This window comes from Canis lupus, chromosome 34 (genome assembly GCF_003254725.2).
Source record: "Canis lupus dingo isolate Sandy chromosome 34, ASM325472v2, whole genome shotgun sequence".
In the NCBI taxonomy this organism is placed as follows: domain Eukaryota; kingdom Metazoa; phylum Chordata; class Mammalia; order Carnivora; family Canidae; genus Canis; species Canis lupus.
In genome coordinates, this window is record NC_064276.1 from 30,373,010 (window position 1) to 30,400,279 (window position 27,270).

The window sequence follows — 27,270 nt, forward strand, 5'->3', positions numbered from 1 at the left end:
CAACGATTGTCAAAAGACTCTTTAAAAATTTGGCTTTAAATGCTTTGTTCATTAGCATCTATGAGCATCATTATTCTCTAGAATCTCTACCCATTTATATTCTTAACTCTAGATGCTATCTTTCCCAGTTCCTGCCCTTTCCCAGGGAACTGAGACCAAAAAGGATGAAATTATTTTCTCAGAATAAACTATATCATTAGTTTCTATAAAGCATCCCAGAACCTGTTTTCTGGCCTACTGCCTTTTCATCAAGCTATTTGTCATAGAACATGATCCAAAAGCATGTTTTTGAGGAGGACTTGTAACGTATATGTACTAGTACCAGCAAAAGTGAATACCTAACAGAAAACTCAAAAAAGTAATGATAAAGATGGTGACTCACATACCAATGATTGATTTGTCCAGATTGTCCCATTTTGCATAATTGTCTCCAAGCCAATGTCCTCCCCATCGTCCACCAGAAGGATAGGTGGAGCGAGAAATAACAATTCCTCTTTTGCCAGTTGTCTTCTGTAATGCACTAATATAGATGGAGAGTATTTATATTAAGGTATTCTCAGACATTTCTGCTTATGAGCATCTCATTTAAAAAAGTGGGGTTTTTTATGGTGTCTTTGTTTTCTCTTACTACTACTAGCTCTTTATAAATGAGTCTTCTCTCATTATCCTATAAAATTCTCACACACATAAAGGACATTTTTCTTCCCTTCCACCATTTACCAGACTGACATGCCTAAGTGGCCTTTGCTTATTTGTTCAACAAATATAAGTTAAGTCAACTACTGAAGTTATCAAATCAACTAATCATATCTTGGGAGTTTTTTTTAATGAATTCATTTTATTCTACTTAAATGTGTTCTCTTGAATAATGGTCTAAGCTCTAACTATTGATTGCTCCAGTCTTTCTCAATTCTAATATACTTGTCAACACTTAATCTCCATACTACTCTACAGAGAATCTTTGCTATAATATTCTGTTTTAGAAGGCAGGTTAAAGAGAGTGAGGTTTTTGGGGGTGCTAAAAATAAACCTAGTTGTTCTATTTCAAGCACAGAATCTATCCAAAGCCAGATCTCAAGACAATTTTACAATAAACCTCTTATTTTTTTTCTTTTCTCCCCTCCTCAGTCTTTGAAGACTTACTCTTCATTTTAAAACATATTCTAGTGCTAATAATTATATAATAATGCATTATTTTATATCACCTGCATTCTTTCTGTGATATTTTAAGAGCATCTAAAGTAGAAAAATATTCCACTATTAATTGGAACTAAAGTGTTTATTTTTATATTATTTAAAATAAATTGCATATGAATAAGGACTACAGAACTGTCTCAGGAAAAAGAAATACTTCAAATATCTAATTAGGCAGACTTAGCAATCATTTTCTTATTACAACATGGATGACAGTGTTTGTACTGATTTCTTTATACATAAAGTTTCTTCTGTGAAACCTTGAGATTCTTGAAGTTAAAGATAATGTCTTATTCTTTTTTGTATTTTTTATACCTAATATAGTGTTTGGTAAATACTAATAGCTCAATAAATTTTTGAATTAATGAATATCTCAAATCAAAATTACAGAAAACTGAAAGTGTTTTCTTTTTTAAAGGCACCTTTTAAAAGATTCTTATTTTTCTTTACTTGACTGAGAGAGAAAGGGAGCACAAGCAGGAGGAGTGGCAAGCAGAGGGAAAGGGAGAAGCAGGCTTTCTGCTGAGCAAAGATGCCAACCAGAACCCTGGGATCATGATCCAGGCAGAAGGCAGAGTCTTAACCAACTGAGCCACCAAGGCACTTCCTGAAAGTATTTTCAATGGACATCAGATGATAAATCGAACCATTTGTTAACAATAAAGACCATATTGTATTTGCTAACTTAAAATTTCCTACTTGCATGTATGTCAATCCTTAAAAAGATCATATATTAGAAAACCATTTTCATTACTTCATTTTCTACAATAAAGGATCTAGTCTATTTAGGAACGTTAATATATTTAACATACATCACATATATTAGCTGACATTTAACAAGAAATGAATGATTATTTATATAGAGAATAAAAAACACTGATGATCAATCTAAACATATATGTGAAAACGTACATTCTAAGTAGTTAATTTGCGAACAAAATTAATTTTATTTAACTAATACAAAAACTATTTATAAGGATGGAGTTTTCCCAAATTCTTAATGTGTTCACACTCAAGAAATACATTTGAAGTTATCACAGGATTATTTTTCTCAATATTTATTTAAGCAAACTCTTTGAAAGCTAAATATATCTCTTTAAATTACTTTTTTAGTAAGCAATCATTCAATATTATACATTTAACATTCATTAGAAATAGTAACTGGCCCATTTCATATCTCAGACTCACCATTAGATCAGAAAATGTAATTTCAGTTTCAGGTTTAGAGTTGGATAATAAGTTTTTGTAAGTTTAACGGTTTCCATTGTTAGTGCACAATAAAAACAAATTTAAATTTCCATTAGTGAGAGGATAATGTGAAGGGGTGAACCATGGAAATAGTTCTATGGAATCAGATCTCAATTTTGATACCAGCTAGATCAACATTCAACTCAGACATATTAATCAGGAAGTAAAGTCCAAGAGACAAGGTTGAGTATCTGTTCAGATGACTAACAAAGTCACAGCTGTAAACAAGAAAATTTCCAAATTAGTGGGAGGGTGAGCTATATTGTGTTTTGACCTACCAATCTTATTTTTTGTTAAAAGAATTACAAGAGGTCACTTCCTACATTACACAATTCTCCCACTCAAAAAGGCATCTTTCGGGATCCCTGGATGGCTCAGTAGTTTAGTGGCTGCCTTCAGCCCAAGGCGTGGTCCTGGAATCTTAGGATCGAGTCCCACATAGGGCTTCCTGCATGGAACCTACTTCTCTCTCAGCCTATGTCTCTGCCTCTCTCTCTCTCTCTCTGTGTCTCTCATGAATAAATAAATAATATCCTTTAAAAAGGCATCTTTATTTTTCCAGGAGATATATTAAACTTAGAAATGGGATATGGTTTTTCCATTTGCCATCTAACCCAGTCTATAGGAATATCTAAGAAAATAACTTGTATCTACTGATTTTTCAAATTCCATTCTAAATTATGATTACAAAAATCAGGGGCATTTACTTAAAAGTTACATATTTAACAAAAAAGGGAGAATTTCCAAAGGGAGACAAAGATTTTGATTTTTCTATATCCTCTCTAATGAAAAATATATAATAATCTTTTAAAGTCACTCTAGGTATTGTTAAAGTTGAAAATATGGAATATATACTCATATAATTCTTTAATTGTCTGATATTTGAACACAGAATTTGAGGTAGTTTTTAAAGCGTACTTATTCCTACATTTGAACACCAGGCCTTATATCAGTTCAACACTGAATTTAATTTGATTTTTTATATATTTTTTAATTAAAGTTCGATTTGCCAACCTATAGTATAACACCCAGTGCTCATCCCATCAAGTGCCCTCCTCAGTCACTCAGTCACCCCATTCCCCCGCCTGCCGCCCCTTCCACTACCCCTTGTTCATTTCCCAGAGTTAGGAGTCTCTCATGTTTTGTCACCCTCTCTAATTTTTCCCACTCATTTTCTCTACTTTCCCCTATAATCCCTTTCACTGAATTTTAAATAAGGGAAAGAGATGTATTGAAGACAAAGTTTTTGTATGGGATTTAAATATGAAACTTCATTTGCCACTGGTCCAAGGTCCTTCCTTTTAAACTGCTATTTCTCAAGTGATTATCTCCTGTTTTTGAATCCACTCACTGTATTCTTTCCTTGTTTTGCTTGTTTGTGACATGTTTAGTGAAGAGGACAGTAGCAAGAACTAGTTGATGTTAAATCTGCACCAGTTTTGAAAGGCACAAACTGCGTCAAAAAAAAAAAAAAAAAAAAAAAAGAACAATAAAATGCTACAGTCTGGATACCTTGAAGAAAAAAATTATGTTTTAACCCTTTCACTTTTCCCCAATGATTAATAAAGTCTTTACTATCCATCCTTTGCTTAAATGTAAATGTAATGTCCTTTTACATTTGCCAAGGTCTTTAAAAACACAGACTACGTTTAATCTCTACTATTTCTGAAGGAGAGTTCAACATTTTTTTTAATATAACTGAAAAAAAAATAAATATCAAGAAATTAGGTAAAACATAAAAGTCGAGACACCTGGGTAGTTCAGTGGTTGAGTATCTGCCTTCAGCTCAGGGTGTGATCCCAGAGTCCTGGGATCCAGTCCCTTATCAGAGACTGTGGAGACCCTGCTTCTCCTTCTGCCTCTCTCTGTGTCTCTCATCAATAAATAAATAAGATCTTTATAATAAATAAAAAATAAAAAAAACATGAAAAGACTATCACTATATGTAAATTGAGCTATTTAACTCAACATTTAACATTTATTCATCTCTAATTTAAATAACAAATGTGGTTGACACCTTTACTGAAAATTTTATGAATGGGAACAAAATCAACACTATTAAAGAAACGTATTATGACTTAAATTAAAAACTGTTCTTCGGAAGACTGTACTGATCTCCTCATAATGTTTGTTATTTAAGAGTAAAATGTACTTTAAATATCACTAAATATCTTTGTATATCAATTATTTAGAAATTTACCTACATTTCCTTAAATTTACTAAGCATCCTACAGTGTGTTAGGAACCATGAAATGTGTTCCAGTACAATTTACTACCTCAGTTGAGAAATATTTTTTCAATTTTCCTTAAACTACAGTTTCATCCCAAAATGCATAAGTTTTGCCAAAAAGATTATCAATCAATTTTTAGTATTTTTATTCTTTTTTAGCACCTATATTTCTATGATAAAATGAGGTTAGCTGAGGATAAAAAAGTGAGGATAATTATACTTCAAAATTATATTCCAGTAGGGTAAATTTAATTAAACATTTATCCCAATAAAAAAAAAATTGTTGAAGACCAATTTGCTTACTCTTAAAAATGACATTTCCTAGTCTTTCTATATGATTTTAGTGTCCTTACATTGGAATTTGGTGAGCAAATCTGTGGTCATTCATTCACATAATAACATCTTTAAATAATTCACCTCTTATAGGTTGAAAAAGTTTGGTGCTAGAAATGAGATAAGCATGTTTCACTAACTGAGGAAATATTACCTATACCCTTTACTCCAAAATGCTTTTCATTCTTTTACCAACTTCAATCATATACTAGAGCTGTGGTTTTCTTTTTTATTTTATTTTCTTTTTATTTTATTTATTATTTGTGTGTGTGTGGTTTTCAACCCTAGATGCTCACTGGCACTACCTGGGAAATTTTTTAAAATTCAGATCTTAGGCTATAGTACAGACCAAGTAAATCAATACATTTATTAAAAATCTCTAGTGGTTGATTATACTGTGTAGTTAAGAGCCAGTGACACATATTGCACTGTGTGACAAGGTGCCCACTAGCCACATGGAACTATTTAATTTGAGTTTAAATTTATTACAATTAAATAAAATTTAAAATTCCATTTCTGGGGATGCCTGAGTGCTCAGTTGGTTAAGTGTCCAACTTTTGATTTCAGAAAAAGTCATGATAGGGTCGTGAGATCAAGTTTCATGTGAGTCTCCAAGCTCAGCACATAGTCTCTCTTAGATTCTCACTCTCACTCTCCTACTGCCTCTCCCCCTGCTTGCACTCTTTCTCTCACTCTCTCTCTCTCTCTCTCTCAAATATATGAATAAATAAAATCTTAAAAAAATAAAATAAAATAAAAATTCTGAGTCACACTAGCCATATTGTTCAATAACCTTATATGGCTAGTACATACCATACTGGACAACACAGAATCAGAAAATACTTCTATCATTGCAAAAAGTCTTATTGGACAGTGGTAATAAAGACTTGATAGTCAAAGAATGGTTTGTGTTCCATTATCACTGGCCTCACATAAAAATTTGTTTATTGTGGACATTAAGTCAAGTTCACTTACACATATTTTAATTTGGTAATAATGGATTTAAATAACAGATTTAACCAAGCTCTAATGCCTTAATTAATGGACTGTATTATTTTATTATTTATTAATACTATATTAATTGTTATAAATATAAATATAAGATCATATATTAAATTAAAATAATACTTATATAGAAGTGATATGTATATGTAAATATATATAAAACTGAGGGGGGCACTTGATGGGATGAGCACTGGGTGTTATGCTATATGTTGGCAAATTGAACTCCAATAAAAAATAATATATAAATAAAAATAAAAATATATAAAATACATATATTAAAATAATTACATATTATTAACTAATCATATATTATTTACTCATTTATTCATTCACAGCTATATTTTGAAGGCCTATTATTATAATCTCTATGCTACTATGAGCTAGGGAGAAACAAAATAACATTATTCAGGATTGCTTTTGGAATGGGATGAAATTTAAAATAATGATAAATGATACAAGAATTGCTTTTGGAATAGGATGAAATTTAAAACAATGATAAATGATACACAATGATAAATGAAAGAGGTAGAGAGACAGAGGGAGAGAGAGAGAGAAATACAATAATTCTAAGTGCCATAAAGGACCAAGTAAGTTACAGAGAACATTGGAAAGTAAAGTGTTATCAGATAGGTCAGCAGGGAAAAACTCTTAAAACTAATTTAGGTATTAAATCTAATATCTAATATCTAAAAGATAACAGTAAAAAAGGATAATATGAACATTGCTTACTCATAACTAGGTTTCATTTGTGACCATCCATATAGATTGTGAACATTGTAATGCAAAACAGATGATCCATCACTAAGAATCTGCTCGGTTTCCATACACATAGTTCTGAAATGTAATCCACTAGTTCTTTTTGTGAGTTCTGGGGAAAATCAATGGAAAAATATTAATATATTATGAAGTACCCTCTATTCAAATGTGTAAATCATACCTATATATTCTTTTGGTAAAACATCAATCATTATTTAAAATAATATTGATTTCTTAACCATTTGAACACTTTGCCTCTGCTAATTAAAGTGAACAAAAATGGCAGATACAACTGTGACTGAAAAATATGTGAAAAACTTTACTGTACTCAGCAATGAAAATGTTACTAATTAACATGAATAAATAAAAACCTGAAAAATAGGGGCACTCTTAAATGTGTACTATAATTTGTGTACTCATATGAGACATACTGATTAGAAAGACTTTTGTTAAAAATCCATTTGGTAACATAAAGCCCCGGGGTTAAGAACTGAGCAAAATCTATAACAACATTATATTTTGATCCACTTTTTTTTCGGCTAAAGATGCATGTTTTCAGAGCTTTGCAGTCACTTTAGGTGTCAACAGTTTATGAATATAGAGTATCAGGATGAATGCTGAGTGACTAGACCCCTCTTTCCTGGGTCAGGGACAATCAAAGAAATGTCAGTATTCTTTCAATTTTTCTTAATGGAAAGAAATTTTAAAAGAAAACTTTATAAAAGGTTCTTTAATCTTAAGGAATATTGAGAATTTTCAAATCTGGGTAGATTTTAAGAAAATCAAAGCAACAGTTTTAAGCATTCTTAGAAATGTGTTTATATAAATAAGACATATTTCTTGATTTTTCTTCCCAAATAGTGTTAAATGGTTTTGGTAACCGTTCGAGGTATGGTTCAATGTGTAAAAGGGTAGTGGGAATTAGGAATGTGAATCCTATTCACTACATCATAAGGTATATAAACCTGATTAATAAATACCAATAACATCAAAGGAATAGCAACAATATTGTACCTGGGAGATAAGGTGGATAATTTAACTCTGTGTTCCTGCATTGATTAGAAACTGTTCCATGTACAAAACTTGATGGTTCATTCATATCCTTAAAAAAAAGAGAAAAGTGAACAAAAAGAATTTAGAAAATGTATTCTCAAAGGAACTGCTTCAGATAGCTAATAAAGGAGTATATTTGAGTAATGGCACATTTACTATTGTAAAGGACAAAATACAAAGCATATCAATAATAATTAAGACTTAGTTTATGTGTTTTTTGCATTTCATGACTCCTTTTGAAACACATAAAATGTCCTACTTTATAAATATAAAGTAAAAAGTGCAGTTTCTATGCTTTATAAACATTAAATTAAATTATAATGGTGTATCTTCTCCTATGCTCTTCTCTCCATTCCTGCCCCAGAGCCTTCTATCATTTTTTTTTAAATAAAGCAATAATTTATGGTTTCTTAAAACCATAAAATATAGTTTACATTCAGAAAACTATTTGTTTTATTTTTATTTATTAAGTGTAGAATTTAGTGATTCATCACTTACATACAATACCCAATGCTCATCACCCAGTTAAACCATCCCTCTGCCCACCTTCCCTCCAGCAACCCTAGTTTTGATTTGTATTTCCCTGATGCCCAGTGACATTGAGCATCTTTTCATGTGTCTGTTAGCCATCTGGATTTCTTCTTTGGAAAAACGTTCATGTCTTCTTCCCATTTCTTGTCTGCGTTCTTTGCATTTTGGGTGTTGAGTTTCAATAAGTTCTTTATAGATTTTGGATACTAGCCCTTTAACTGATAATGTCATTTGCAAATATCTTCTCCCATTCCATAGGTCGCCTTTTAGTTTCATTGATTGTTTACTTTGCTGTTCAGAACCTTTTTATCTTGATGAAGTTTCAAAAGTTCATTAGGACTCGCCTCCACAGACGTTTCTAATAAGAAGCTGCTATGTCAAACAGTTGTCCTCTAGAATTCTGATGGTTTCCTGCCTCACATTTAGGTCTTTCATCCATTTGGAGTTTATTTTTTGTGTATGGCGTAAGAAAGTGGTCCAGTTTTCTTTATTGAAGAAACTGCTTGTTTTTCATTGGGTATTCTTTCTTGCTTTGCCAAAGTTTAGTTGACCATACAGTTAAGGGGCTATTTTTGAGTTCTCTATTCTGTTCCATTGATCTACGTGTCTGTTTCTGTGCCAGTACCACACTGTCTTGATGACTATAGCTTTGTAATACAGCTTGAAGTTCAGAATTGTGATGCAACCAGCTTTGCTTTTCTTTTTCAAGAATGCTTTGGTTATTTAGGGCCTTTGTGGTTCCATACAAATTTTAGGATTGTTTGTTCTAGCTCTGTGAAAAATGTTGGTGGCATTTTGATAGGGATTGCATTAAAACTGTAGAGTGCTTTGGATAGTATAGGCATTTTAACAATGTTTGTTTTTCTAGTCCATGAACATAGATTTTTTTTTCCATTTCTTTGTGTCCTCTTCAGTTTCTTTCATAAGTGTTTTATAATTTTCAGAGTATAGATTTTTTACCTATTTGGTTAGGTAGCTTATGGTTTTTGGTGTAATTATAAATGGGATCTATTCCTTGATTTCTCTTTGTGCTGCTTCATTATTGGTGCACAGAAATGCAACAGATTTCTGTTCATTGATTTTGTGTCCTATGACTTTACTGAATTCATGTATGAGTTCTAGAAGTTTTTTGGTGGAATGTTTCAGGCTTTATACATAGAGTATCATGTTGTCTGCAAAGGATAAAAGGTTTGGCTTCCTCCTTGCCAATTTGGATGTCTTTTATTTCTCTTTGTTTTCAAATTGCTGAGGCTAAGACTTCCAGTATTATGTTAAATAACAATGGTGAGAGTGGATATCCCTGTCTTCTTCCCCACCTTAGAGGTCAGTTTGCCCATTAAGGATGTTATTAGCTATGAGTTTTCCTTATATGGTCTTCATGACGTTGAGGTATGTTCCCTTTATCTCTAGTTTGTTGAGGGTTTTTAACAAGCATGGATGTTGTACTTTGTCAAATGCTTTTTCTGCATCTACTGGGAGGATCATATGGTTCTTATTCTTTCTTTTATTAACGTGGTGTATCACATTGATTGATTTGTGAATACAGAGCCAACCTTGCAACACAGGAATAAATCCCACTTGATCATGGTGAATGATTTTTTTTTAATATACTATTGGATCCAATTTGCTAATATGTTGTTGAGAATTTTTGCATCCATGTTCATCAAGGATATCGGTCTGTAATTTTTCTTTTAGTCAGGTCTTTGGTTTGGGAATCAAGATAATCCTGTCATTGTTTCTGGATATATTCTCTGTTTCATTCTAGTCTTTGTTGCTTTTGGTCTTTCCCATTCACCGAGTCCCCTTTAATATTTCTTGCAGAGATGGTTTAGTGAACATGAACTCCTCTAATTTTTGCTTGTCTGGGAAACTATCTCTCCTTCTATTCTGAATGACAGTCTTGCTGTATAGAGTATACTTGACTGCAGATTTTTCCCATTCAGCATGATGAATATACCCTGCCACTCTCCACTGGCTTGTCTAGTTTCTGTGGATAGATCTACTGCAAACCTTATTTGATTTCCCTTGTAGGTTAAGAACTTTTCCCCCCTTTGCTTCTTTCAAGATTCTTTCCTGATTGATGCATTTTGCAAATTTTACTATATTATGTCTTGGTGTTGGCCAGCTTTTGTTGATTCCTGGATTTGGAAGTCTGTTTCCTTCACAGATTAAAGATGATTTCAGCTATAAACCCCTCAAATATAACTGCCCCCCTTTTCTCTTTTTCTAGGACTCATATGATACAAATGTTATTACTCATCATAGAATCACTGAGTTCCCTAAGTCTACTTTCATGATCTAATATTTTTCTTTCTCTCTTCTTGTCAGCTTCATTATTTTTCATCATTTTATCTTCTATATAAATTTCATTCCTTTGCTTTTTCCATCTTGTGGTCATTACATCCATCAGTTTGAATCTCACTTATTGAATTTTTTCATTTCAGCCTGATTGGTTTTAAGCTCTTTTATCTCTGAGATATGGGTGTTCCAGATGTCTTATATGTTTTTCTCAAGCCTAGTTAGTATCCTTATGATTGCTGCTTTAAAAGCTGGATCAGACATATGACATATCTGTTTTGATTAGATCCCTGGCCATGATCCTTTCTTATTCTTTCTTTTGGGATGAATTTCTTCATCTTGGCATTTTGTCTAGGTTTCTGTCCTCTTCTGTGTATTATGACAGCCTGCTATGTTTCCTGCTTTTGAGAGTAATGAATTTATGAAGAAGAAGTCATATAATATCCAGGGCCTGACACTTCAGGAAGTGTCTCTAGTGTGTAATGGATGCTCTATCCCTCAGGTTACTCCTTTGCAGAGTTTATCTTTGTCTGCAATGGGGAGTGTTTGGACCTTGACCAGTGTGTGGTGAGTTTTAATTATGTGTGCTTTGATTTGCTTGTTAAAAGAGACCTGATGCTATTTCCATTAGAACTGAAGCTTTGGGAAAAAAAAAGAAGAAGAAGAAGAAGAAGAAAAAGAACTGAAGCTTTGCAGGACTCTATGGTCAGTAGACATGGTGTTGCAGGGGCCTGTGCTGTTCTCTGTCCCTCATGAATAAATAAATTAAATATTTAAAAACTTTAAAAAAATTAAAAATAAAATTAGGAGATTGAAAGATAATTTACTACATTTGTAAGAGATTATGATTTCTTGTACCAATGACTGACAGTTGTGAAAGATTTATTTCTACATTAAATAAAAGAAAAATAAATGTTTATAAGCATTTATGAATAATTAGAAAGATAATTTGGTTCCTTGGTGAGGTTGAAAATATTCAAGAAATAGCATCTGTATATATAAAATGAATTGTTAACACTGTATTTTACAGTCCTTTGCATATTGAAATGCTTTTTCTTTCTATGGAAAAATTAGTATTTTCACAAAAAATACTTTGTTGCCATTATTAGAATCTAGTAAGAATTTTTGCATAATCACTGCATAAGAAATAAAACAACATAACTTAAAATATAAATTGTTCAAAGTTTACTTACAATCCACAAGCCATCAAACTTCATCTGGTTATTGTAGAAATCTATAATTTCTGTTGCCCACCACTCGGCTGTGGAATTCCTGAAAAAGTCTGGAAAAGCTACATGAGCTCTGGAAGCCTGTAAAAAGATGTAGAAAGTCAGAAGAGACATCATGCATGTGTAAGTCAGACATTTATCTATCAAATTCACAAGCTGTGTGCAGGTGATAATGAAGGCAACCTGATCCTAACTTTAATTTCATGAATGCATATAATTTTTCTATAACCAAAAACAATAAAGAATGAAAAGAGAGAGATATACATGGAGAGAGAAGGGAGAAAGCTTGGAATCCTTATGGATTGTTTTTAAAAAAAGTTCACAACACAAGACACAGAAATATATTTTGAGTGCTTCTTAGAGTTTTAGGGAATTTTTTTCTTTGTATCCTTAGAGCCTTATACTGCAGATTTACTTTTGTGGAACATGATAGGAAAGGAAAAGACCTGGTTTAGCCTGTTTATTTGATTTAAAAAAAATTGTTTACCCTGCTTTCTGCTCTTCCAGGACCAATATATTGCTTTAAAACCAACTCAACCATTTGTCTTTCTTTCTCACATCTAACCTTTCCCACATCAGCAGAGAAGAGATTATTTACTTCTTTCTCTACCAAGAAAATTCCTTGCTTGTCAGCCTACCTATATAAATGCTAAGGTCAAAGTTTATGTGCTAGCAGAGGATTGACCTTCTGTAAGTAAATCAATTGCCTGGAAAACATGGTATCATCTGCATGCTTTCCTGTCACACTAAAGTCTATGTAGTAACTGCCAGAATAGTGTTCTGAATGAATAAAATATGGAAAGGCATTATGCATAGAGATAATGCAAAGGGTAAGGAATATAGGGATTTACAAAACATATGGTACCAGCACAAAAACAGACACATAGATCGATGGAACAGAACAGAGAATCCAGAAATGAACTCCCAACTCAATGGTCAACTAATCTTTGGCAAAACAGGAAAAAAATATCCAATGGGGGGAAAAAGTCTCTTCAACAAACAGTGTTGGGATAAATTGGACAGTCACATGCAGAAAAATGAAACTGAACCACTTCTTACACCACACATAAAGAAACTTAAAATGGATGAAAGACCTAAATGTGAGACAGGAAACCATCAAAATCCTAGAGGAGAGCACAGAGAACAATCTCTCTGACCTCAGCTACAGTAACTTCTTGCCAGACACATCTACAAAGGCAAGAGAAATAAGAGCAAAAATGAACTATTGGGACTTCATCCAGATAAAAAGCTTTTGCACAGCAAAGGAAATGCTCAACAAAACTAAAAGGCAACCAATGAGATGAGAGAAGATATTTGCAAATGTCTTATCAGATAAAGGGCTAGTATCCAAAATCTATAAAGAACTTATAAACTCAACTCCCAATAAACAAAAAATTCAGTCAAGAGATGAGCAGAATATATGAACAGACATTTCTCTAAAGAAGACGTAGCAAATGGTCAACAGACACATCAAAAATGCTCGACGTTATTTGGCATCAGGGAAATACAAATCAAAATCACAATGAGATTCCACCTCACCCCAGTCAGAATAACTAAAATGAATAATTAGAAAATGACAGATGTTGGCAAGGATGCAGAAAAAGGGGAGCTCTCTTACACTGTTGGTGGGAATGCAAACTGGTACAGCTGCTTTGGAAAACAGTATGGAGGTTCCTTAAAAATTAAAAATAAAGCTATCAGAGGATAGCTCAGCGTCTGCACTACTAAATATTTATCCAAAGGATACAAACATAGTGATTCGAATGGGTACACGTACCCCAACATTTGTAGCAACAATATCCACAATAGTCAAAATATAGAAAGAGCCCATATGTCCATTGACAGATGAACACACAAAGAAAATGTGCTATATGCAACTGATGAATCACTAAGTTCTACCTCTGAAACTAATAAAGAAAAACACATATCATAGATACTTTAGAGCCGATATAATGATATACTTCAATATATCATTTTGCTTGATAATTACTTTATTCATAAGGAAAGAGGCTCAATGGGTTTATAATCAACAAATATTTTCTCTGCTAGATTGTAATTTCTCCTCTAAATTATAATAAAAAATAAGTACAAAACATAAAATCATGTTTTGTTTAACTTCTATTGTTGTCCTCTTTCCACAATTCATGCATTTTTCTATTTGCTTTATTCACTTAGGTGATTCACAAATCATTAATTATATCCAAAACTTTCATCAAATACATATGATCCAAGATTCTCTATACCTTCTGTGTTAGAGTATCCCAAAGGATTCTACATAAACCACTGTAAATTGAAGGGGTCTTCCAAATTTATATGAAGAAGCCATGCCTTCCTCTCCATTACTCTTGTGCTAATATTACACAAGAGTAATGGGTAGAACTGCAGTTGAGATAAAACTCTATTTTTCCCAAATAACATTGTTCAGTAATCCTTTGGCTCAACTCTAGAAACAATTTAGTAAGTTTTAAGTAAGTATTTCTTTCTAATTTTTCACACATGAACCTGTATGACTTACTGATTAGAGTAACTGACCTAAACTATTGACTGCCAACTATGAAGTTTCACTGATTTTGTTCTATTGTCTTGATATTTTTTCTTTCATTTATTTTTGGACTAATTTTTATCATTTCCTTTTTTCTGTTAGTTTAGGGTTTAGTTTGCTCTTCTCAGAGTTCCTGGAGGTGTATAGTTAGGTTGTTTATTTGATAGGTTCTTTACTGTGGGTATTTATTATTATAAACTTCCCTCTTGCCACATCTTATAACTTTTGGTGTGTGGGATATTCAATTTTGTTTGTCTTAACAAATTTTATAATTTCCCTTTCAATTTCTTTTCTCACTGGCTGTTCAAAAGTGCGCTCTTCAATTTCTGCATATTTGTGAATTTTCCAATTTTCCTTTGGATATTGATTTCAGCTTCATTCCATTGTGGTCAGAAAACATACTTGGTGTAATTTGACCATTCTTAAATTTAAGACTTAAAACCAGTCTTACTTTGCAATCTAGTATGTGATATATCCTGGAAAATATTGCATGTGTTCTTAGGTAAAATGTTCTGCAGCTCTTAGGTAGAATGTCCTGTAAATGTCTATTAAGTCCATATGCTCTATACTGTTGTTTAAGTCCACTTTCTCTCTCTCTCTCTCTCTCTTTTTTAAAGATTTTATTTATTTACTTGACAGAGTGAGATAGAGAGCACAAGCAAGGGGATCGGTGGCAGAGGGAGAGGGGAAAGGAGGTTCCATGCCAAGCAAGGAGCCTAATGTAGGCTCACTCCTAGAACCTCAGGATCATGACCTGAGCCAAAGGCAGATGCTTAACAGACTGAGCCACTCAGGCACCCTTAGACTCCTGATTTTCTGTCTGCTTGCTCCACCCATTATTGAAGACGTATTAAAGTATCCTACTATTATTGTACCACTGTGTACTTCTCCTTCAGTTCTGTCAATGTTTGTTACATATATTTAAGTGCTCAGATGTTGAGTGCATATATATTCACAATTGTTCTGTCTTCTTGATGAATTGAACCTATTGTCATTCATCATGTCCCTATTCGTCTCCTGTGACAGTTTTTCACTTAAAATCTATTTTTTTCTGATATGAGTATATCCACCCTTGCTCTCTTTTGGTTGCCATTTGTCTAGAGTATCTTTTTTTCACATTTCTTCACTTTCTGCCTATAAAAAAAAACTATGAGAGGCTAGTATGAATAATTAAACACCAGCAAACTGAATAACTTAGAAGAAATGGATAAATTCCTAGAATCATAAAACCTAATAAAACCGAATCGTGATGAAATAGATACCTAAAAAGACCAATTCTTTGTAAGGAGATTGAATCAGTAATCAAAAACCTCTTAAAGAAGAGCCCAGGACCAAATGATTACATTGGAAATTGTACTAAACACATAAGGAAGAATTAATGCCAATCCTTCCAAATTTATCCCCCCAAAACTGAAACGGTTAGAATGCTTCCAAACCCATTTGAAAAGGCCAGCATAACTCTCATACAAAAGTCAAAGATATCACAAGAAAAAGAAAAACTACAGAATAATACCCCTTATGACTACAAATGCAAACATCCTCAACAAAATACTAGAGAACCATGTTCAGCAGCATATTAAAAAGTTCATACACATGAACAAGCAGAATTTGTTCAATGCAAGGATTGTTCAACATATGAAAATCAATTAATGTGACATACCACATTAACAGAATGACTATAAAAATCACATGATCATCTGAAAAAGTATTGCAGAAAAAGGTACTTGAAAAAATTCAACACCCTTTCATGATAAAAACTCTTAAAAAATTAGGAAAAGAAGGAAATACCTCAACATAATAAAGATCATTCAGTAAACACCCCCAGCTAATATCATACTTATTCAGAAAAAAAATGGAGTTTTTTCTCTCTCTCACACACAGTTAGAATTATTAAATTAAAGTTGTAGAAAGTAAAACCAACATGCAAAAATCAGTAGCATGTTTATACACCAACATGAACTATCAAAAAAGTAAATTAGGAAAATATAATCCAATTTACAACAGCAACACAAATAATACTTATGAATAAAAGCAAGGAGGTGGGAGACTTGTACACTGAAAACTACAAAACACTGCTTAAAGATAATGAAAAAGACTCAAACATATAGAAAGGTAGTCTAAGTTAATGGATTAGAAGAATTAATATTATGAAAAATTTCTGTACTACCCAAAGCAATCTGTAGATTCAAAGCAACCTCTATCAAAATTCCAATGGCATCTTTTATAGAAATATAAAAACAATTCTGCAATTTATGGAACTACAAAAACCCTGAATAGCCAAAATCATCTTGAGAAAGTAGAACAAAGCTGGAGGCATCACATACCTTGATTTCAAAATATACTTCAAAGCCACAGTAATTAATATAATACCAGCATAAAAATAGATATATAGATTAGTGGCAGAGAATAGAGAGCACAGAAATCAATCCATACATATATAGTCAATTGATTGACAAGAATTCCAAAAATACACAATGGAGAAAGGATAGTCTCTTCAAAAAATGGTGCAGAAGAATGAAACTGGGCCCTTATCTCACATCATACATAAAAATCAGTTCAAAATGGAGTAAAGACATGTAACACATGAAACTGAAAAACTTTCAGGAGAAAACAAAGGGGAAAAGCTTCATGACATTGGTCTTGGCAAATATTTTACCCATATGACACCAAAACACAGGCAACAAAAGCAAAAGTAAACAGGTGACTACATCAAACAAAAAACTTCTGCACAACAAAGGAAACAAACAACAAAGTGAAAGGCAACCTACAGAGCAAGATAAAATATTTAAACACCATATATCAGATAAAGTGTGAATCTCCAAATTATATAAGAAAGTCCTACACTCAATAGGAGAAGAAGAAAGAAAATAAAAAAGAAAGAAATGAAGAAGAAGAAGAAAGAAAGAAAGAAAGAAAGAAAGAAAGAAAGAAAGAAAGAAGAAAGAAAGAAAGAAAGAAGAAAGAAAGAAAGAAAGAAAGAAAGAAAGAAAGAAGAAAGGAGAAATATAAAAAAAGAAAGGAGAAATAAAGAAGAAGAAAGAAAAAGAAAGAAGAAAGAAAGAAAGAAAGAAAGAAAGAAGAAAGAAAGAAAGAGAAAGAGAAAGAAAGAAAGAAAGAAAGAAAGAAAGAAAGAAAGAAAGAAAGAAAAGAAGAAAGAAAGAAGGGAATGAAGGAAGGAAGGAAGGAAGGAAGGAAGGAAGGAAGAGGAAGGAAGGGAGAGAGAGAGAAGGAGAGAGAAAGGAAGAAAAAAGAAAGAAAGAAAAGAAAGAAAGAAAGAAAGAAAGAAAGAAAGAAAGAAAGAAAGAAAGAAAGAAAAAGAAGAAAGAAAGAAGATAGAAAGAGAAATCAAGAAGAAAGAAAGAAAAGAATGCTAATAACCTGTTAAATTATGGGCAAAGACTTGAATAGACATTTCTCTAAAGAACACATGCAAATGGCCAACAGGTAGATGAAAAAATACCCAAATTCACTTATAATCAAGGAAATGCAAAACCACAATGAGATATCACTTCACACCTATTATCATGGGCTATTATCCAAAAAACAAACACAATAAGTTTTGGAAAGGCTATGGAGAAATTGGAATCCTGTGCACTGTTGGAAGTGCACAAGGGAATGCAAAGTGGTGCAGCCACTTAGGAAAACAGCATGGATATTCCTCCAAAAATTAAGAATAGAAATACCATACAATTTAAATATGGCCTGGTATAGATCATTTAAAAGTAAGTAATCTACTTTTTTTTAAAGAAAATATTCAAATTGAATTATTGGTCAAAGTGATCGTTAAGTCCAAGCGCTGAATTGTAGTTGATCATTGTAAAACTTACATTCACAGCTTCATCTTCAGTTAGACTCTCATCTATTGTTATATTGGGCAAATCTGGCCAAACCTACAGAGAAAGAAAAATGGGAAAATAGTTGAAAATAAATTCAGCACGATATGACTATGTTGTAAATAAAGTATAATAGAGTTTTGGAAGCATATTATTATACCAAAGATGCCCAGGTCAGTAATTCCTTCAATTGTTTTTTTCAGTTTGTGTTTTGGTAAATGTATCATTTGCAAACTATTCCCATTTCCAGATTAATTTCCTCTTTAACATCACAAATAGGAAATAGAATCCCAATCTTTGTAGTAGTTACTTTAAAACCAATGCATGTAACCAAAAGTTCTAGTCAAGAACTAATATGAAGGCATATACTAAATTTAATTTAATGTGGTATATTAAAACTGTTTCTTTTTTTTTTTTTAATTTTTATTATTCATGATAGTCACACACAGAGAGAGAGAGAGAGAGAGAGGCAGAGACATAGGCAGAGGGAGAAGCAGGCTCCATGCACCGGGAGCCCGACGTGGGATTCGATCCCAGGTTTCCAGGATCGCGCCCTGGGCCAGAGGCAGGCGCTAAACCGCTGCGCCACCCAGGGATCCCTAAAACTGTTTCTATAATAAAACCGTTTCTATAATTATTCCAGTATTAAAATCTAAAAATAATAAATATATTTTTATTTAAAAGGAATTGAAATTTGAGTTGGATAATGCCATGCTGAGGCAAATATTTTCTTAGTTTTCACAATTAGTACTAAATACTCCTCTCTCTCACCCTCCCTACCTTCATCTCTGTTTCCATGCCTACCAATGTGTTCTGCTACCTCAACCACAAACACACAACTTGAACCCACATTCAATCATGCTAAAAGCTCTGAGAATTTGTATCTGTGAAGTAAAAGTTAGATAGTTCCATATAGAAAAAAATCTAGATAATTCCGAAGGACTAATTACCTACAAAGCATTAGTTGCTGATGTAGTATAGTACTCTAAAGGAATGGAACAGAAGACAGAAAACTGAGAAAAATGTACAGATATATTGAATGGGAAGAAAATAGGAAGAAAAAAAACAACCTTTCTGTGGCCAACATGCCATGCCCTATACTTGCATGTTTCTTAAATGTTATGATTCCTCATTAAGTTTATTGTATGATGTTTTCTATTTTATTTTTAACTTTTCGTTTTGAAATATTTTCAGACTTACAGAAAGCTACAAAAATTGTAACTAGAGTTCTATTTCCTTCATTGTTTCTACTAATGTTAACATATTTATAACCTCTCTACAATTATTAAAACCAAGAAATCGGCATTCATACAATATTATTAAGTAATCTAAAGGCCATATTTTAATTTCACCACTTTTATCACTAGTGTGCTATTTTTGGTCCAGGATTTAAAAAAAAAAAATATTTTACATTGCAATTCATTGTGTTTCCCGTTACAGAAATCTGTTTTTGTTTTTCATTCTAGCTAGAATTAATGGATTTTTTGTTTACTCTTTTATATATAACCAAATTTAGGATATTTCTGTATTAATATACCCGTCTAAATATTTTTGCTTAAAAGTAATTCAATAAATTATATTCCTTGTTCAAGTCAGGAATATAAGTATAGCCCTTGAAAACATTGTCTCTTTTATTAATGAAAGATGTACAAACATTTAAATGACTTGCAGTGTAGAATAATGAACAACCATCTTATTAATGTTAATTTTATAGTAAAATACAAGACATTCTAAGAAATGCAATAAAAGACAATTTAAAGATGAAACAAATAGTATTTAGACATATGAACTATACAAATTCACTGTTTCTAATAATTTTAATTGAAATCAGAATACGTATTATTTTATTAGCTATTAAATCATTACATTTCTGTATTCTGTATCTCTCCCTCTGAATATGTCAACAGGTTTTTTTCTTACTCAATAGAAACTTTCAATGAAATAACATTTTATGCTTATTTTATCTCAAGATATCAATTCAGTACCTTCGCCCAACAAATATCATTGGTGTTAGGCCATTTGACAAAAACATCTTTCTCCTGTCCTCTTTCAAATGCGGAGTAATACTTTGTTTCATTTCCTGAAATTGCTGGATCCTAAAATTAAAATGAAAGACACACCAGGTAACTCTGGAATAAAGTATAGTCACTCGAGTCACTGTTATGAAACAAATTTTCCACAATTACATTATCATTTTACTGTGTTCTCACATAGACTGACAAATAGACAGTATACACTTCAATGTTCTAGCTAGATTGTCCTCTAAATCCCATAGAAGGAAATTTTAAGAACTTTTGAAAATGTATTTGTTATGATTTCAAGAAAGATTGCTAGTATTTTTCATTTTGTTTTTATTTCTACCAGTGGGATTACTGCCTGCCTAGCTTGCTTCCTGTAAGATATTGATAAAATATTCTCCCCACTGAATCACTAACTTGAAGTCAAATTTTTAAACATGACCAACATAAGAAGTAGTCCCATAGAATGATTTGAGAATTGTATAGAAATGGAAAAATCCATCATTACTTTGTGATAGCTTCTATAAACTGATACTAGTTTGCAGCTCCAATGATTATTAGACAATAGCATGCCTTTGACTTCCAGATTCAATCTTAAATCTCTAAGGATATACCAAAATGTAAAGGTAGCCTGGTAGTGGCCCATGTAAATAAAAATGTTAAAGGAAGAATTTAAAGTAATAGTCTTATAAAATAAAATAAAATAAAATAAAATAAAATAAAATAAAATAAATAAAATAATAAACAATAATAAAATAAAATATAATAAAATAAAATAAAATAAATAAATAATAAAATAAAATAATAAAATAAAAAATAATAAAATAAAATAATAAAATAAAATAAAATAAATAAAATAAATAATAAAATAAAATAAATAAAATAAAATAAAATAATAAAATAAAATAAATAAAGGTCTTCTATTTTGAAACACCTCCCTCCCACCTCATTCTAAGAGAGAAATTTTAAGGAAATCAAGATAATAAGTCTCAGAAAAATATAAAATATAAATACTGACCAGGATAATAATGTATCTCATTCCTTCCTGTCTTATTTTGTCAACAAACGCAGGAAGGTCACGGAAGTTTTCATCAATTGTAAAGTCTAGTTGCCTTTCCATGTAATCAATGTCTGTATACTGAACATCCTAAAACATATGAAGAATATAGTAGTGGGGTAAGAATCACAGGAGTCAGTGCATCTCTTTCTGTCATCTTATAAAAGTAATAGCACTATGAAATTTTAAATGCTTTTTCACTTAATCCTAAAGAGAATTAAGTAAGTAACACAAGGTTCAACAAAAAAAACCTAACATATAAAATGCAAAATAGTCCATGAACAAGTTCATATAAATGTTGCTTATTAACAGTACACTTAACAATTTTCATTTCTAAAAATTCCTTCAGATCAGTACCTTTTGTTATGTACTTCCCAAAGGAAATAGGAAGACACAGGAGTAAAGGATTTACGAGGCAATGAAATTACAATAAATGGCAATTTGGAATTTTGTACAACATATACAGAAATAGATGCTGTTCTATTTCCAGAAACATAAAGGCAAGAGGGGAATATTTCAAATAATTCTAACATTGCCAGAGGGAAAGGAAAAAGTATTAGCAAATCCACTAAGATTCTTTTATTATCTACTGAAATCTTTTTAGAATGATAGCCCAAGCTTAAATAAGCAAAATATTGCTTACAAATAGTTACTAACAAATATGCTTAAACTAATAAATGTTTGAATTCTATCATGACATCTTTAATTTAGACCTAAATAACAAAATTTTAAATTATTTTCTGTTAATAGACATTAATTCAATTTCTTCTTCTAGGTGTTATAAAACTACAGCTGGTAGAGTGGACCCAATTGATAATGGAAAAAACTCCCTTTTTATAAAAAATTTTCACTTGCATATTTCTGTATCATCTACCTATACAATTAATTTCCTCATAATGTATTCAGGGATCATATACTTGATTTTAATACATGTACCAAAGTCTTATAATGAGGCCCTTATTCTTCTTTGAGTGAGTACTTATATACCAAGCATTCTGGATTTCACTGTTTAAGTGCTCCCAGAAAGACACCTGGTATTCCTTAATCTTTCTAAAAAATAAAATCACAGGGATGATTGTTTCTAGAGACTCGATAATATTTAGTTTACTGAAGAGTTCTGTGTTCTAACATTCACCTATTCCAGGGCAAAAATCATTCAGTTTCATCTCCAATGTCTTCTCCATAATTTGTCACATAAGTTGATGAAGTAGGTTTCTGTGGAGTCTTGTTCTCATATAAAGAAAATATGGGAAATATATCTGACTCTTAGGCAACTCAAAGTTTGTGAGAGAAAACCAAGTGCACAATGTCTTATTTAGTACAACTGAGGGTCATGGACTAGAGAGAAAGGAGAAAAAGGAATGGTATTATCCCTTTTCCTTCATCTAATAAAGACACTTTATAAAAATCTCATAACTAAGTCATTAGATGCTACAAAAAAACTAAGTATCAATTATTGCCAAATGCTTAATTTTAAAGTCTATTTATTTACTTCATTTTGCTCTAATAGATAACACATTTAACACTGTTTTAAAACTAATATACATACATAGGGGATCTGAGCAGCCACCATCTCATCATATACTTGCTGAACTTGTGAAGTATTTCTGTACCCATAACGACATATTTGGAATCCCAAAGCCCAGTAAGGTGGCATGACTGGTCGGCCAATTACCTTTGGAGAAAAAAAATTATTTGTGAACTAAGAGAGTTACTCTATTTTACAAAGAAAACTTTAAAAAATTATATAATCATACTTCATGGTATTGCTTTGTTGCAACTTCTGGAGTTGGGCCCAAAAACATATAAAAGTCCAAGATTCCTCCAATCACACGGTAAGTTAGAGCAGGAGTTGGCTGAAATGTAACATCTGGAAATTCAAAATATGATTACATGTTTATTTACATATAAGATATTAGTTTACTAAAGAGTCACATAAAATATGAGAATTTCAACAAATGATTGTTTTACCCATTGCATTGCTGTTAAGTAATAAAACTCCATGAGCATAGCCTTCGTCTTCCAGAGCCATGTAATAGGGATGAAATCCATAGGAATTAAGTTTATACTAAAATAAAAAATTAAACATAATATAAATATTTAATAAGAGCATAATATTTAAAAATAGCATATGAGTTTTGTCAAAGTAATATTTAAATTAATCATAAGATTGAGCCTATATGAATTTAAAAGTTCCTCTTTGTACACAAAACTATGCTTAAATTAAAATAAATATATTTCCTTTAGAAAATAATCTCTATTATTTGAACCATTACTGCTTTAGAGCATACAAATTCATGTACAGATTTGTAATTCTGTACATGAAAATTCATGTAACCCACAAATACTGTCACATTAACTGATGTAAAAACCATTAGGGTAGTTGGGTTTCCTTCAACAGGTATATCTTATCTATAAATTGGAACTTCATTTTTGATAACAAAATTTCCTAGAAATAATTAAAATGATGAAAGTATTCAAACTTACAAATAACTTATATGGTAATACCTATGTTTATTTTTATGATAATATTTTAAATGATAATATCTTGTTTATATAATAGTTTACAAAACATTTAATTTCATTCTCAGCTAGATCTTTTCACTTTTCAGTATAAAAAATTTATACTCAGGGTCATGAAATGAATTGTCAAAAGTCACAAAACCTTTAAGTTAATGATCTCTAATCAAACTGACATCTTTAGGGGCACGAGGGTGGCTCAGTCAGTTAAGTCTCCAACTCTTGATTTCAACTCAGGTCAATCTCAGGGCCATGAGATCGAGCCTCGAGTGGGTTTGTGATTCTCTCTCTACTTTCTCTCTACTCCCCTGCCCCACCCCCATAACTCTTGCTTGTGTTCTGTCTCTAGAAAGAAAGAAAGAAGAAGAAGAAGAAGAAGAAGAAGAAGAAGAAGAAGAAGAAGAAGAAGAAAGAAAGAAAGAAAGAAAGAAAGAAAGAAAGAAAGAAAGAAGAAAGAAAGAAAGAAAGAAAGAAAGAAAGAAAGAAAGAAAGAAAAAGAAAGAAGAAAGAAAGAAAAAGAAAGAAGAAAGAAAGAGAGAGAGAAAGAAAGAAAGAAAGAAAGAAGAAGAAGAAGAAGAAGAAGAAGAAAGAAAGAAAGAAAGAAAGAAAGAAAGAAGAAAGAAAGAAAGAAGAAAGAAAGAAGAAAGAAAGAAAGAAAGAAAGAAAAGAAAGAAGAAAGAAAGAAAAAGAAAGAAGAAAGAAAGAGAGAGAGAAAGAAAGAAAGAAAGAAAGAAGAAGAAAGAAAAAGAAAGAAAGAAAGAAAGAAAGAAACAAAGAAAGAAAGAAAAAGAAAGAAAGAAAGAGAAAAAAAGAGAAAGAAAGAAAGAAAGAAAGAAAGAAAGAAAGAAAGAAAGAAAGAAAGAAAGAAACCTCTTTGATTCACACTGTATCCCAGTAATTAACATGTGAAAGATTTATATATTGGGAATCAAGATGATATTAAACTAATAATGCCAATACTTAGGTTGCATAGTTTTTAAAAATACATTTTTAACATATTGTATTTATTTATTCATGAGAGACACAGAGAGAGAGAGGCAGAGACATAGGCAAAGGGAGAAGCAGGCTCCATGCAGGAAGCTCAATGTAGGACTTGATCCTGTGACTCTGGGATCACTTCCTGAGCCAAAGGCAAATGGTCAACCACTGAGCTACCCAGGCATCCCTAAAAAAATACATTTTGTAAAACATACTGTCAAGTTGATACAAATAAAAACAGCCTTTATAAACTAAGTTTGAATTAAGCTGTTTAAGCACCTCACAATAAGTGTTTGCAATAGTATACACATTTATGTATTTATTTTTAAAGATTTTCTGTATTTATTTGAGAAAGACAGAGATAATAAGTGAAAGTGAGGGAGAACACAAGCAGAAAAGAGAAGTAGTCTCCCCACTGAACAGGGAGCCCTATGTGGGGCTCAATCGCAGGAATCATGAACTGAAGGCAGAGCTTAACAGACTGAACTACCCAGGCACCCCAGTACACTTAAAATCTCATACTGAATATATCCTTTAGATCAAATAATGTGTGAAAAATGGAAATGAGCTAGTATGTTTTATTAAAACATGTTTTTTTCATGATATGGTTAGAAAAATTACAGTTAATATCAGCTGTGCAATGCATTAAATATTCATGAAATGTATTCCATTAATAAGACAAAACATTGGGAAAAGTGACATGAGTATATAAAAACATTTTCTACAGATGTAGCTAATAGTATGGCCTCATAAAAATGCACACCTGTAGCTGGGTATCATAAAGGAAAATGTTAGCATCAAATCAGTATCAAAGGAGTAAAAAAAAAAAATCAAAGACAACTCTAGTCAATTACTAAAAGCTGAGAGTTAAAGTAGATTTGGCAGGGGATTCTGAATCTGAATATTTTGTTCGACATAGTTGAGAGGATAAGGGATGGGTTGCACCTCACTTTTCACTGTAATCAAGGATGTTATCCATCCAGTCCTCTGCCTTCACCTGTAATTTATTGTGGCTTTTTTGTTTGCTTTTTAGAAAATCACAGTAGCAAATCTGGGGCCCCCTTGTCATTACTTCATTACTGAAGTCTAGGCCTACAGAGAAGTTGCTGAGATCCTAATCATGGTCTTAACTGCCTCATGGAGTGGTCAAATATTGATACCTACACCAGGGGGTTGGTCTCTTGTGAACATTCCCCAGGTATTCCAGTTCAGGTCTCTCTTAAATGCTGTATGTTCCACTTCCCCAAAACCATATATATATTCTGATGGCAGGCGAGTAGATATTTGAATAAACTGGTCATTAAAAGCAAATCCTGGCAGCTGAGAATCCCAACTGAAAAGAAAAGAATACAATTCTAATCCTGAAAATATATACAAATTAGCACTACAAATACTTGGTAATTCTTTCTTAGGTTATCTGAAAAGCAGTAATATTTTTCTCTATATACCTTATTGTTGTACTGAAACCCCAAATGACAAGAACTATCCCACTACATTTTTCTTTTGACTAAGTTAGAGAATATCTAAAGTATGTTTCATTTATTAAACATTATTAATAAAATAAATTATATGATGAATATGATATGTTTATCTTTAGATATATATTGCTTTAAAAATAAAATTAATATTAGTATAACTAATATTAATATAACTTATTAATAAAATTAATAAGTTATAAATATGACCTAGAAGTAATATATTTCCAAGAAATGAAAAGTTCTGTTTTCCTGTTCCCTTGAGATAATCACAGTAAACTTTTTTTATGTATAGAATGAAATGAAATCAGTATCAAAATAAACTATAAGGCATGATGGATATTTTAATTCCAAGCTTTCCCTAATTACTACTCCCAATCATTTTCTTCTTTTATTTTGTATTTATAAAAATTGGTGTTTAAAAATAAATCCAGAAGAAATGTGTTACAGAGAATATATTGTTTTTCTAGTGATTTGCAAGAATGTAAAGGAAGAAGAAAAGAAGTTAAGGTTGGAAGGAAAAATAAATGTAATAATTACAAATAATTTGGGACACATAAATTTCTATATTAAGTATTTAGGAGAACCATTTACTAAAAATAATGCTTTCCAAATAAAAATAAATAATGCCATTGCACCAGAAGTCATTTACAAAATGACTTCACTTCTTATCCTCTGAAACAAAAATATTGTCATCATACAATTTTTAAAACTCTACAGACATAATTTTCTTCATTATTTGTATCCATCCTGACAGTACCTGAAAAAATTCTGACAACATCTTCTATAAAGAAGCATGGCAAGCTTAAATTAGTAAAATTTTCTTTTAATATACTATAGTTTGTCTACAAGCTCTACATTTTACTAAAATAAAAATAATCTTTTTACATAAATTTATTCATTGTAACATAAAAATATAGACAGGTGTATATATCATAATTTCCTTTCATTAATACCTGGTGGAGATAGT

General features: G+C 31.6%; 1 protein-coding gene across 1 annotated transcript in view; it reads right to left on the reverse strand.

Annotated features, from left to right (window-relative positions):
- Window positions 1–27,270, reverse strand: part of SI (sucrase-isomaltase) — an 88,849-nt gene that overhangs the window by 14,579 nt on the left and 47,000 nt on the right. The window contains exons 28-38 of the mRNA XM_025425462.3: window positions 25,990–26,158; window positions 23,299–23,395; window positions 23,085–23,197; window positions 22,877–23,002; window positions 21,289–21,417; window positions 20,238–20,348; window positions 18,247–18,309; window positions 11,842–11,958; window positions 7,781–7,868; window positions 6,740–6,878; window positions 387–520 (exon numbers count right to left, since the gene is read on the reverse strand). Of these exons, the coding sequence (XP_025281247.3) occupies window positions 387–520; window positions 6,740–6,878; window positions 7,781–7,868; window positions 11,842–11,958; window positions 18,247–18,309; window positions 20,238–20,348; window positions 21,289–21,417; window positions 22,877–23,002; window positions 23,085–23,197; window positions 23,299–23,395; window positions 25,990–26,158 (1,286 nt within the window). The remainder of the gene's footprint in view (window positions 1–386; window positions 521–6,739; window positions 6,879–7,780; window positions 7,869–11,841; window positions 11,959–18,246; window positions 18,310–20,237; window positions 20,349–21,288; window positions 21,418–22,876; window positions 23,003–23,084; window positions 23,198–23,298; window positions 23,396–25,989; window positions 26,159–27,270) is intronic.